Below are 12,621 nucleotides of genomic sequence, written 5' to 3'. Positions count from 1 at the left end.
ATGTTACAATTAGCAGCAAAAAAAGAAGTCAATTCACTCGTTTTTCGAAGTATCTGTCAATTTCTTTTGCAAAACCTTGTTCAGTGTCGGTGGACACGTAGTGAAACACTACCAAAGCTAGACAAACCTACCAACAAAAACAGAGACCTTTAAACATGTTTAGGAACTGTTACATTAAAAAAAAAAAAGACATGTGAATCATATAACGAAATCTGTTCTCATTTATACGAGTGTGGTGGCACATTGTGCATCACAAACCAAATAAAACACAAGTTGTACATTTTACCTCGTCATTTGCTTTCCAGCTGTTCAAATCTATTTCAAGGCAGAGGCAGGGACTTATTTTAATAACAGTAAATATCAATGTGAATACAAAGACTTTTCAGCCATATTACATACTGATACTTTTCCATACTGATACTTTTCCTTCTTTCTTCCTGTATGTAGATTTAGGTAATAAAACATAGCTCCAACGTTTCTCAACCTACTTATTGATATACCACACCCTCCATGTGACATCTTTTTCTACCAAAATTTTGTAGTTGACCAAAAATGAGGCTAAATTTATGGGGAAAACTAACTATTTTTTAAGTAGGACTCCCAGCCATGTTTTTCTAATTTATCTCCTTTGTTCAAGACGGCTTCTTTTTGGTCCTCTTGATATTGACTCATCCTGCACAATATTATGAATTTTACTTCCATGAACAGATTTAACATCAGATTTACAGAAAGGCAGAGGCAGAAGGGGAAACCTTGACAGAAGATAATCGTTGGCAACACCCAACATCCTCACTGCCAGCAATCCAGCATTAGTTGCATTATTAACTGCAACAGTGGCAACTGGAACACCTCTCGGCATCTGCATAGCAAACAAATGTGTCAGCAAGAAAAGACTATGGCGGTGTTTGATCCAATCTTTTTGACTTTGTAACTTCTATAGAAGCTGCACTTTTGAGCTTTTGCAAATTCTTTTTAAAAAAAAACGCGTTTAGTTTTAGGAAATTCTTAAAGATTGTATTTAGCTCAAGTCCTCCTTTTGAGAAAAAGGTACTAAAAAAAGCCAAACATTATCTACATGTTACAAATTAGCTTTAATAATTGCAAAAAGTCACAGCTGGTGCAATTTCTCAAATCCTACACTTATTGGTGGTCACTGGTACGGAACTGACTACCTAGAAGAGAGGATAAAACTAACGTAATACTGTAGTGAAAAATGATTCCACTTGTTTGGTTCATATCTGGTGTTACTCGCAGGGATAAGGCAAGGCAAAACAAGGGTGAACTTCGTAAATGCCTAAAAGCGAGCCAAGTCCAGCTCCAATGCTGAACCAAAAAATTGATAGGAGAATGTGATAAGAAATGTGAGTGTGTAAAGAACACATTCAACAATCCCAACCCCCCACACCCCAAAAAATAAGTAAATAAATACAGGAAGGAGTTGCAAAGGAAATTTTTTATTGGTGAAAGAAAGGTTGGGCTCTAGCGATTGAAAATCTTGCCTTCAATTAGTATCGTAACTGTTAGATATATTATCTTTATTTTATATTTATCTTTTATCTATAGTTAATTTGTTATTATTTCTTATTTGTATTTTGGACTTAGCTCATATTTCTTCTAATATAAATAGAGAACTTTATGTGTGTATTAAATACAAGGGAACTTAATCTCATATATAGTTTTTCATCATATTTAACATGGTATCAGAGCCTAAGGTTCCTCTAAAGTAAAAGTTTTTGGTGCCTCTACTACTACATCCGTCACTGCCGGTGGCGGGGCCATCTACCGCTGCCGGCGGCACCGTCGTCTACCGCTGTTGTCTATTGCTGCCATTACCAGAGTTTAAGTTTCGACGATCACACAGTTTTGATCGTCTCGGCTAGGTGACTACCATGCCATTAACGACACCTTCACCGGAGTTTCTTTTAAAGTTATGGATTTGCTCCCTTTTTCGTCGTGCATTGTGACATGTTTGGTAGTTATTTAGAGCATCGAGCTCTTTTTCCTTTTTTTTGCTCTTTCTTTTCCTTTTTCAGGTTTCTTGATTAAAGAATTTTTTATAGTTTCTCTCTTCTGTTCATCCATGGCTTCTTCCTCTACTATCTCTTTTGTCCTCTCTTTTATCACCATTGCGTTTGACCCGTCCATATGTGTTTTTTTTTTCCAATGGAAAGGATGGTTTTGTTAGTTTATTTATAGTCGTGGTGGCTCTCCAACAATTACCTCTTTATCCACTGGTGGCATTCCACAAGGGCGATTTGCAAGAAGAGATTTACATGGAACAACCTCCCAAATTTGTTGCTCAGGGGGAGTCTTTTGGGTTGGTATTTCGTCTTCCATGTCGTCTTGCAAATCATTAGCAATTTGGTGTCACTCGAGTGTACAGAAACAAATATTTTCACTAAGCCTTAATGGATTATATTAGTAACAAGCTTCGTACATATGTATGTACGAGCTTGAGGAAGAGTGTTAGATATATTATCTTTATTTTATATTTATCTTTTATCTTTAGTTAGTTTGTTATTATTTCTTATTTGTATTTTGGGCTTAGCCTATATTTCTTCTATTATAAATAGAGAACCCTATGTGTGTATTTAATACAAGGGAAATTAATCCCATATATAGTTTTTCATCATATTTAACAGTAACAAATCCCTTATTCACAAACAATACTTAATTTTAAAATTCATAAAATACAAGAATCCTTAGCAATAAAACCAAAATAACAAGAAAAAGACTTCACTTAGAAAAGATTTCAGTCAATATCTTTCGCTTGTGATATAATATATATAATATATACAATGAAAAAAATACCTGGACAATTGACAAGAGTGAATCGAGTCCGTCCAAGGTAGAAGCACGCACAGGAACGCCAACAACAGGCAAGGGAGTGAGGGCAGCAACCATACCTGAGATTTGAAGCTTACTTAATGTCAATAGACAACTCATCTTTAAGACAATTATACAAAGCAAAATTCAAATGGTTTACCGGGCAAGTGAGCTGCACCACCAGCACCAGCAATAATGACTTGTATGCCTCGTTCATGAGCAGATGAGGCATAAGAAAACATCAATTCTGGAGTCCTGTGTGCTGAAACTATTCTTACCTGAAATTTGACACTCATATTTATATTTAAGAATAAAAATTTCATACACAACCGTTAGAAATATAAAATAGCTTCAGATATGGCCCCATTTTTTCCCAGATGGACTAACCCTATCCTTTTACCAGATGGATTGGTCTCAGCATTTCCGGAGCACAATGGCTCCAACATTTCCTATGCAATGGCAACGATTTTTTCCCAATGCATATAGGAAAAGTCAGGTTATTGCCCCTAGAAAAGTAGAGGTCAATGCATCCACTGGGAAGGTGGTTAACATAGAGTGTATAAACGGATAAGTCGGCGGTGAACAGCAATTACAATTAAAAATGGCAAACCAAATCAAAAGCAATGAAAAATGACAACCGTGCTGAAAATAAGAGACAACAGAAGATGCAATGATTAGAGTTCCACTCTTTGTTTTAGGGAACTCTAGTAAAATAGTGGTAATACATGTCACATAAAATGGTACCACTCTAATATCATGTTGAAAGAAAAAAAAAATAGATGGAAGGAATACTGAAAAAACTGTGTATGTACTACACAACAGAGTTGGTTTTATAAATCATATTAGGATATTTATTCCTATACACATGACATGATATGCCTATTGATCATAAAAAATCTTATTCTAATCAGATATCTCTAATATCCCAATTAAATAAGGAAATAAATAAAAAATATAAAAGAAGAATAAATCTTAGACATCATATACGATACTTTAAATATTCTAAGATATATCTGAAGGTATTTTATATTTCTCAAAAGAAAACAACAACCCCTCAGGGAAATTAGAACAATTATACCTCATGAGGCACACCAAACATCTCCAAGATTTCAGCAGCACTTTTCATAACAGGTAGATCTGAATCAGAACCCATTATGATCCCCACACGTGGAGCAACTACAATTATCAAACAAAACAAAGCAATAATATAAGAACAAAATTCTAACTTCAACCTTTCAAATACAGTGCTCCTCTTCAATTTCCTTAATTATAAGAGAATGGTTTGTGGTAGTTTTCTAATATTTGTCAGAGAGTAGATAGAAAAACACAGGAGGGATGACTGAAAGCAATACATGCATACAGATACAATTTGTCATTTCAAAAATCTTATTTTATTCTCCACATTCATTAAATACAAACAATGTTCTGAGTAAAATATGAGGAAGAAACAAATAATTTGTCTTGCCACAGTCATAACAAGATGGCATACATATTATTATAAGGTAATAAGACACATAATAATAGAGTTCTCCCAATAGGAAAGAAAATCCAACAAGAAAAATGTCAGGATACTAAATCACCAAAAATGTTAAATCAAAACAGCTTGTTATATCTGTTTTCTTCTCTGTTTTCTCACTCAACTCTGATACATTGACTATGAAAACCATCATCATAGGTCTAGCAACATAAGATCAATAGCAACAAAAATAAAGTGGAATAAGGAAAGTATTTGTCACTAACCAGCAGTCTTATCATGTAATCTTTTCCCTTCCAGCAGTATTGCAAGATTGCTTTCAATATTGTTAAGGGAGGACCCAACAATAGTTATATGGCCCATCTTCCGTTGCTTTCTCATTTCTGAAAAATTGTCATTATGGTGTTATTTAGTGATGGAACAGCAAGAGGGAAGTGGTCAAACTTAAAATTACTTCTTAACAAGAAGTTTACCTGGTTTATCATACCAATGGACAGAAGCACCAGGGATGGTCATTGCCCTTTTCATCAATTGATGTGCTAATTGAAAACCATGTTCCCCCTAAAATTATTTATTAAACTTAATGGTCAAGTGTCACGGTAACTGAATGGAACAATATAATAATAATAATTATTATTATTATATTTAAACCCAGACAAATATAATAGCATCACTTCAACCGAGATAGGAGAAAAAAAAGACCTTATTTAATATATATGAAAGAATGTAAAATGGAGAGATACTCCATGCTAAAAGTACCTCTTCTTCACCTAATATGTTGTACATGATAGCAGCTGGAGTTTTCATTGATGGATCACCAAGAGGAAGACCAACAACAGCCCGCAAATGTTGCTCAAATTGCGAGGTATGGCAAGATTCTATTGTGTGATGCCCACTATTGTGAGGTCTAGGAGCTACTTCATTTAATAAAATCTGTGAAAAAACATGGACATGATCACTAACATCGGATTGACAAACAAATATAAGTCTTTGTAGCAGAAGAAAATTAGTAGTAAAAAGAAGTCAACATAGAAATGAAGAAAAAACATTGAGGCATGTCCAAAGTTGATGAAAAAACTAACAACCTCTCCATCCTTAGTCAAGAACAATTCAACTGCAAACACACCGGCACCTTCCAGGGACTTAACAGCATTGAAAGCAACTTCAGTGGCAAGCTCCCTCGTCTTCCATTTTACATTAGCCGGAGACTTAACTATGTGACATATATTGTCCCTAGAACCAAACATAAATATTTTATTAGATATATAAGGAAGCTGAAACAGTACATTGAAAATCAAGTTATTGAGATTACAGCAACCTAGGCTTTTAATTTAATCTGTGGGAGATCTTGATTTAAAATCTTTCATAACAAAAAATGAATATGTACTGCAAGTTACCTGTGAATAGTTTCAACAACAGGATAACATGAGATTGAATTGTCTCTTCCTCTTGCCACAATAACTGCTAGTTCCTGCCATTATTTTAGGAGAAAAATGTGTAAGAAGGTCAACAAACTCATAAATAACATGACAATATAGCAAAATTTTAAGAAATAAAAAACTATTTTGTGGGTTGAAAGGCATGACAAGTAAATTGCATGAAAGCACCATAAAGTACAATAACTTAATTCTTTCAAAGGAAGGATATATAAGAGAAAAGGAATCTTGTAAGTGAAGTGAGCATTGTATGGCCTTGGAATGAGTTACATCACGAAATAATTCACATCCATGCAAGGCAAACTATTATTATTAGGGGAAAAATAGAGTTATTGTTTGATTGACAACCATAAGGAACAATTGAAACAACCTTTCAGATGAGAACTTAACAAATTGACCAATATATATATATATATATATATATGACTCTCAGATGTTCCTGGTTTAGCACAGGTAATATCACCTTTCACCATACAATTATTGAATCATAGATTGAATAATCACTATGATCAGCATAAAAAAAAGGAGACTGACCTTGACAAAAGGTGCCCATTTTTCAGCATATAACCCGCGATCAAATCCTCCTAGAGCTGCAAAGTTGGGGGTGTGGGGGCAGGCAAGTTAAAGAAGAAAGTAAAAGGTATAAATTCAAAGATGTTCTTCTTCTTTTGGCTAATGACGGGCAAATGAGTTTTTTCATGTTTTTCCTTTCCCAAGAAAATAAAAGACAAAACACAGTTGTCAAAGACCTACTTACCATCCACAGCAGAAGAAAGCTCCTCTTCACTTTTAGCAACAAAATTTCCTCGCCCATCATAAGCTAGCCTCCTACTCTTAATCATAAGTGGATATCCAAAGAGTTCCCCAACTTTCTTAGCACCTTCAAGATCATCTATCTGTTCAAAAGATATTATTAATTTATCTTCAATTAATATCCTAAATATGAATTTTCAAATACTATTTTAACTCAGATAAATGGTACAGACCTTCATAAATTCAGGAAGTGGAATCCCATGCTGGGAGAAGTGAACCTTTTGCTGATACTTATCCTATAACATGTTGAATAATCTTGTCAAGGAAACCATTCAGATAACATTACTCTTACCTTTAAAATTATTGAAATTACCAAGTTTGTGAAAAAGAAAAAATTATCCTACTACAATGACCAGGCTTTCTGCATACAATGGAAATAACCACTTGTTCATTTTTTTCAATTAGTACTACACATGAAATCCAGAAAAAGAAAAATAATCACCTGAATAATTCTGACTGTAGAGGCTTTGGGCTGGCAGTCAACTCCCTGTTTCTCAAGTTTTTCCAATGTATCAACATCAACATGTTCAATTTCAACGGTCAATACTCCACATCTGAACATCATATTTTCGAATAAGTGACATAGAAAATGACAAATACAAGATATCAATTGCACAAAAAATTGAACCTCTTGGCAAATTCCTCCACTTTAGTGCTTTCATCAAAGCTTCCGACCATATGATGATAAGAGAGAGAACTAGCAGGGCAATTTTCTTGCGGATCCAAAACCATGACTTTAATGGCCATCTGGGAAGCAGCTTGACACATCATACGACCAAGTTGCCCACCTCCCAGAACCCCAACAACCACTTCAGATAGTCCATGAACAGGTGGTTTATCATTCCTACAAACATCAATACCAAATTTTGAGCTTTTCATGTCATTTTCATTTTCAGAAACTTCTAAAGAATTTTACATTTATCTGCCAAAGTCAAAGAAAGCTGAAAAACAGATCAAAGCCCATACAATCAGAAAACAACCCCTATTTATTTAAAATGCAAAATTTAACCTTAGAGAAACATCATTATCATCCCATGATGTTGCTTGACAGGTGAGATGCGGCTGGTGACACTGTTTTAGCTTTAAAGAAGGAGATTGCTCCATGTGGAAACCAAGTGACGAGGTTGTCTTAATGGAGGGACTAGAGGGTCTGAAGGCAAAAGCTGAGATGGTGGAGTGGCCTGACAACACTATGCGTGCACTATGAAGCATATTCAAACCTTGGTTTTTGCCACAAAAACTTCCCTTGTTTCTTTGAGACAAAGCTGAAAAGGGGTTCCTTCCAAAATAACATTGTAATAATCAAATAAATTCTCTTTATAACAATATAACAGGATACATTTGCTATTGTCTACAATGATAGTAGGTATAGAAGACAAAACACTATTTTCTATCACAAAGAGCTTATACAAAAGTAAACGCATATAATTATAAATTTCCTGTTTGAGACTAAAGTACATTTAAGATTTACTAACGGCGTCTGCTTCTATGACGTAAATAAGAAGGCTGGTGCTAAGCAATGGCTCTAGGAATATAAACACAGAAGAGGTGGGGAGAGGGGGACAGTATAACTGATTGGAGTAAAGGACGTTACTAGCTATTGTTAACTCAAGAACTGCATTAGTTGTATCTGCAAACAAGAGTGGAAGGCTTCTAAACTTTGTTAACAAATAAACAGCAACACTATAATTTAAAAAAAAATAGCAACAGCTTCAAATCTGTACCCCAAAAAGAAGGAATCTAAGACAATGGAAACTTCCATCTTATATGACTACATATTAGAGCAATGAATTCAAGCTGCTTGTTGCAGGAATCATATAAGCCCCATAAATACTAAGACATTGCACTCTTCAAGTAAAACCATGCCATTTACCGATGAGCTTAGGTAGGGACTACCAACTTGATCATCCAATTTCATGTTGTGATAGGTTCCTTATAGTTTATATACAATAAAAATATAGGAAATGACACTTCGTTTTGTCAGTACACCAAGAACAAAAACTAAACAGGTACCAATAGTGATTTGGCATTTAGTTCTTTTAAAGATGAGAAAGTGTACTCCAGGAGAAAAGCGAAGTTCCAAATTTTGAGAATTGTGATAAAATCAGACGCAGAGGCAACAAACTCTGAAGATAGTTACAATCTCAAACGTTGCGAATATTAATACATTTTATACTCCATAGTACACTCTATTGAACTGACTTATATGAGGCAAATCAAAAGTAAAAACCAGTTTCTCACTCTCCAGCGTAGATTTTTCAATAACTTATTACTAGATAAACTGCCTAAATCTAAAATAACAATGGTACCACTGTAATCTGTCAGTCCCAGAATGCCCCTGATATTGAAATTATCTCAAACTGAAGCAAACCACCCCAGCCCAACCTCCTTTACTTCACAGGGCCAAATTCAAATTGAAACTTTCTATAATAGAGCTGCTCCTGTGAAGAAAAAAGCAGTAAAGAGAGAACACAAGAACACTGGAGGTCATCCACTCACATGACGACGGACAGAAAAGCAAGGAAGAATAGTGGTTTTATTAATCAAACAAGCTTTTATTCAAACCTTAGTCTTTACCTCAAACACCTTCCTAGTCCTTGTATCTTGACCAAAGGTGACTTTTTCATATGCATATAAATAAACACAAACCAAAACCCATTTTGGCTTAGGAAAAAGGGGTTCCTTAGAGAGAAAAATAAGGACATTTTGATAACTGCTTTTAAAATAAATAAAAAATTAAAATGCTTTAGACGAAAAGGTGAAGCCGGAGAGAATCTCCGGCGATACAGAGAAATTCAAGTAGACCTACCTGCAGGGGCACCGGTCGGCGATTAGGGTCACGCGGATAGCGTGGGAGGGGTGGTTTTGGTCGAGACGACACCGTTTTGGTGATCAAGAACCTAATCACGAGGCGGCGTGTTGCAATACAATGGGAGTTTAATTTATTGCCACAATCTGGAAATTTTCATTTTATAAAAACACAAAGAACAATAGCAGTGACTCAGCTTGTAAAAAAGAAATTCCCAAATCCAAGAAACGAAAAGTTTTGAACTTTTAGAATAAGAATAAGAATAACAGTTGGTGTGTGGCTGAAGTTGAGCTTAGCGAAACGAAGGATTCCGTCCCTTCCCGCCCAGCTTTCGCTAAACAACATCCTGCAGTGATAGCTCTTAGCTGTGTTCATTTGTTTCATCCTATTTTTAAAACATTAAATCTTGTTATTTAATTATTTAACTTCCCTGTTTTGTTAAAAATATTCGGAAAGCATTGACATTCACGTCTTCTTTTAGTATTTTATTTTAATCTTATTTTCTGATTGTAAATTTAAGAAAACTAGTGTTTAAGATTGTGGATTAAAGAGGGTAAATATTTTGAATATATAAATTATATTATTAAAATTCAAGGTTGTTTAGCCATATTTATATTCTTCTTCCCTTTTCTTTCTCGATTTGTCACCTATAATGTTTTATGTTTCTTGTCCTTAATCTGGTTCTCTTAGGTTTTGAGTTCAGTGTTGGCAATTGATTCTGTCTACTGAAGAAGCTTAGGGGTCAATCAGTTTTCAGTTCACAATCATGAATAAATTATTTATTTTCTATTTAAACTATATAAAATAAAAGAATAATAAATACGAACTTAATCATGAACCTTCTGGAGAAATTTTGTATAGGAAAAAGATAAATGTGTATTCATTCAAAATGATCACAACCCGAGAGCTAATATGGTTCATATGGGTTTGAGTCGGATTGGATTTGAAAAAATTATAATTTTTTATGCAGATCAAATTTTAACCCGGTTCATTTAAACCTGATTCATGCAGGTTGAACTCGTGGTAGGCCAGGTTGGCCCGCCAATCACCTACCTAATTTTATTTTTTGAATTCATTATTTTATTTATGAAACTTATGACATGTAAAAAACTTATTTGTATGTTTTTTTTATTTGTTTTTGGATGACATTTGAATTATATTGTATTTTTTATTATTATTTTGAATTTTCTTCAGTTTAACATCTTTTTTTGGGAGTAAAATTTGTTTAAATTTGAATAAAGAAAATTTGTAATTTTTTTTATTTAAAAAAAATTGTAATTAAATGGGCTAGTGAGCCAACCCGTTTACCCACCAACCCGTGGTGGGTCGAGCCGGGTTCAAATTTTTTTGACTCGCTAATAAATGAACCGAGTTGGGTTGGCTCACTAAGTGATCAACCCATGGTGGATCGGGTCGAGTCAAGCCGGATTACCCGTTTTGACAACTCTAGTATTACTTTCACCACTATTGTTACTGCATTTGGTCTCTGAAAATTTCTCCAACATTCAAAATAATAAGGGTTTAATGAGTAAGTAGATTATATAAAAGTAATTATGAGATTAACATCCTATTTTGTGATATCATAAAGATATTATAAATATTTATCATTTTTTAGGCTTGTGAATAATTATCATTAATCAGTTGTTATATTGTAAATGGATTATCATATATTATATCGTACTAGTGAGATGTCTCTTTACTTTTGTATGATATGGTTACTTAAAGAATAAAATTGATAAAATAATTTTTTTAATTTTAAAAAAATATATTTAAAAGATAAAATTCAAAAATAAAAATAAATACAAAAAGAAAAATCTTCTTTATATATATATATATACATATATATATATATATATATATATATATAATATATATAATGTCATATATTTATCAAATATTAGTTTTCTTTTATTCTAAGATGATATTATTTGAATCTTATTTTTTAGCTTTCAATATTGTAAATATTGAATAAGTCCAAAAATATTTATTGTCTTTTGTTATGATATAAGATCTTTATGTATTTTATTTTTAAATAACAATATTTCTTATTTATTAACAACTCAGCTAGAAGTTACAATCAAATTTGTCATAAAATTTATTGTTATTATTTCCTTTTAATAACAAATCAATAAAAAATGTAATATATTATATATAAATATAATATATATATATATATATAACAATATTTTGATTTTTCTGTCAATTAACATGGTAAATTCCTCAAAAAACTTTTTTATATTAATTATTTTATGTGTAAGCACATAATATAAGAGCGTATCATTCAAAATTAATTATTTATTTAATCACATGAGATTAATTTTGAATGTAGATTTGTAATAGATGATAGAAATTTTGAGTGAATTTATTGTTAGATGACAAATTTTAGTGGTAGCTTGAGTAATCTTAATAATTTGAATAATATTCCTTGTTACTTAATATTAGATTTCTTATTTTTTACAAGGGATGTCACAATGACTTTTTGATACCCAATGCATTGAGAAAGTTCAAGATCGGTATAAATAATTATTAAGTAAGTATATTTTAGAGATTATTATTTATATTAATAAAGTCAACATGGACAATAATATTTACTTCAATTATATAATAACAGATATATAAAATAATAATACTAGTTAATTTAAAAGATATTATATGATCTTATATTTGAATCTTATTCAACATGTTTGGCCTCTTATGAATATATATGGAAGACGTATAACAACATTTTAAAAGATAGTTAATTTTCAAATTAAAATAAACATCTTAACAATATTTTTTTATTTTTGTGGTTATTAAAGGTTATGATATAATTATATATTTTATTTTTAAATAATAATATTTGTTATTTATTAACAACACTCAACTAAAAATTGCAATAAATTTTGTAATAAAATTTGTTATTATTTACTAACAAATCAATAAAAAAATTGTAATATTAAATTATATATATATATATATATATATATATATATTGATATTTTCTATCATTAACATGGCAAATTGTTCAAAGAATTATTTTTTTATAGTAATTATTTTATGCCCAAGCAAATAATATAAGAGTGAACTCTTCATAATTAACCATTCATTTAATCACATGAGATTTATTTATTAATCACATGAATTTAGGAACAAATGATAAAAAATTCGAACATAAATTTGTAAACAATTGAGAATTTGAATAGTGACTTGAGTATGAATGAGATTCTTTGCTACTCAGTCAATATATTAGAATGACTCTTTATAAATACAGTGATTATAAATAA

The 12,621-nt window shown here is 32.1% G+C and overlaps 1 protein-coding gene across 4 annotated transcripts; it reads right to left on the bottom strand.

Annotated features, from left to right (window-relative positions):
• Window positions 1-201: 201 nt before the first annotated feature.
• Window positions 202-9,733, bottom strand: LOC106772452 (phosphoribosylaminoimidazole carboxylase, chloroplastic). Of its 4 annotated transcripts, none has more exons than XM_014658857.2 (18): window positions 9,626-9,733; window positions 9,359-9,504; window positions 7,559-7,828; window positions 7,178-7,393; window positions 6,992-7,103; window positions 6,723-6,785; window positions 6,494-6,632; window positions 6,271-6,326; window positions 5,698-5,771; window positions 5,386-5,533; window positions 5,060-5,233; window positions 4,774-4,861; window positions 4,567-4,683; window positions 3,905-4,002; window positions 2,987-3,104; window positions 2,812-2,906; window positions 753-859; window positions 202-673 (listed from the first exon to the last, which is right to left on the bottom strand). In XM_014658857.2, the coding sequence occupies exons 3-18, from the start codon at window positions 7,759-7,761 to the stop codon at window positions 577-579; spliced, it is 1,905 nt and encodes a 634-aa protein (XP_014514343.1). In that variant the 5' UTR covers window positions 7,762-7,828; window positions 9,359-9,504; window positions 9,626-9,733; the 3' UTR covers window positions 202-576. The 4 variants fall into 4 exon arrangements, with proteins under 4 accessions (XP_014514343.1, XP_022640947.1, XP_014514342.1 ...); XM_022785226.1 differs by adding an exon at window positions 8,859-8,990 and having other exon boundaries at window positions 9,359-9,727; XM_014658856.2 differs by having other exon boundaries at window positions 9,359-9,727.
• Between the last annotated feature and the right edge of the window lie 2,888 nt (window positions 9,734-12,621).

The sequence above is a fragment of the Vigna radiata genome, chromosome 8, assembly GCF_000741045.1.
Source record: "Vigna radiata var. radiata cultivar VC1973A chromosome 8, Vradiata_ver6, whole genome shotgun sequence".
NCBI lineage: Eukaryota > Viridiplantae > Streptophyta > Magnoliopsida > Fabales > Fabaceae > Vigna > Vigna radiata.
The sequence above is the reverse complement of the archived record's forward strand: the minus strand, read 5'-3'. Positions and strand labels throughout refer to the sequence as shown.

Bases quoted from the DNA above. Each gene is read 5' to 3' on its own strand.
- LOC106772452 (XM_014658857.2), bottom strand. From the start codon at position 7,761: ATGCTTCATAGTGCACGCATAGTGTTGTCAGGCCACTCCACCATCTCA. The intron at 4,862-5,059 runs GTACTTTTAGCA...AAATAATTTTAG, and splicing joins ACATATTAGGTGAAGAAGAG to GGGGAACATGGTTTTCAATT. The intron at 674-752 runs GTTTCCCCTTCT...AATATTGTGCAG, and splicing joins AACGATTATCTTCTGTCAAG to GATGAGTCAATATCAAGAGG.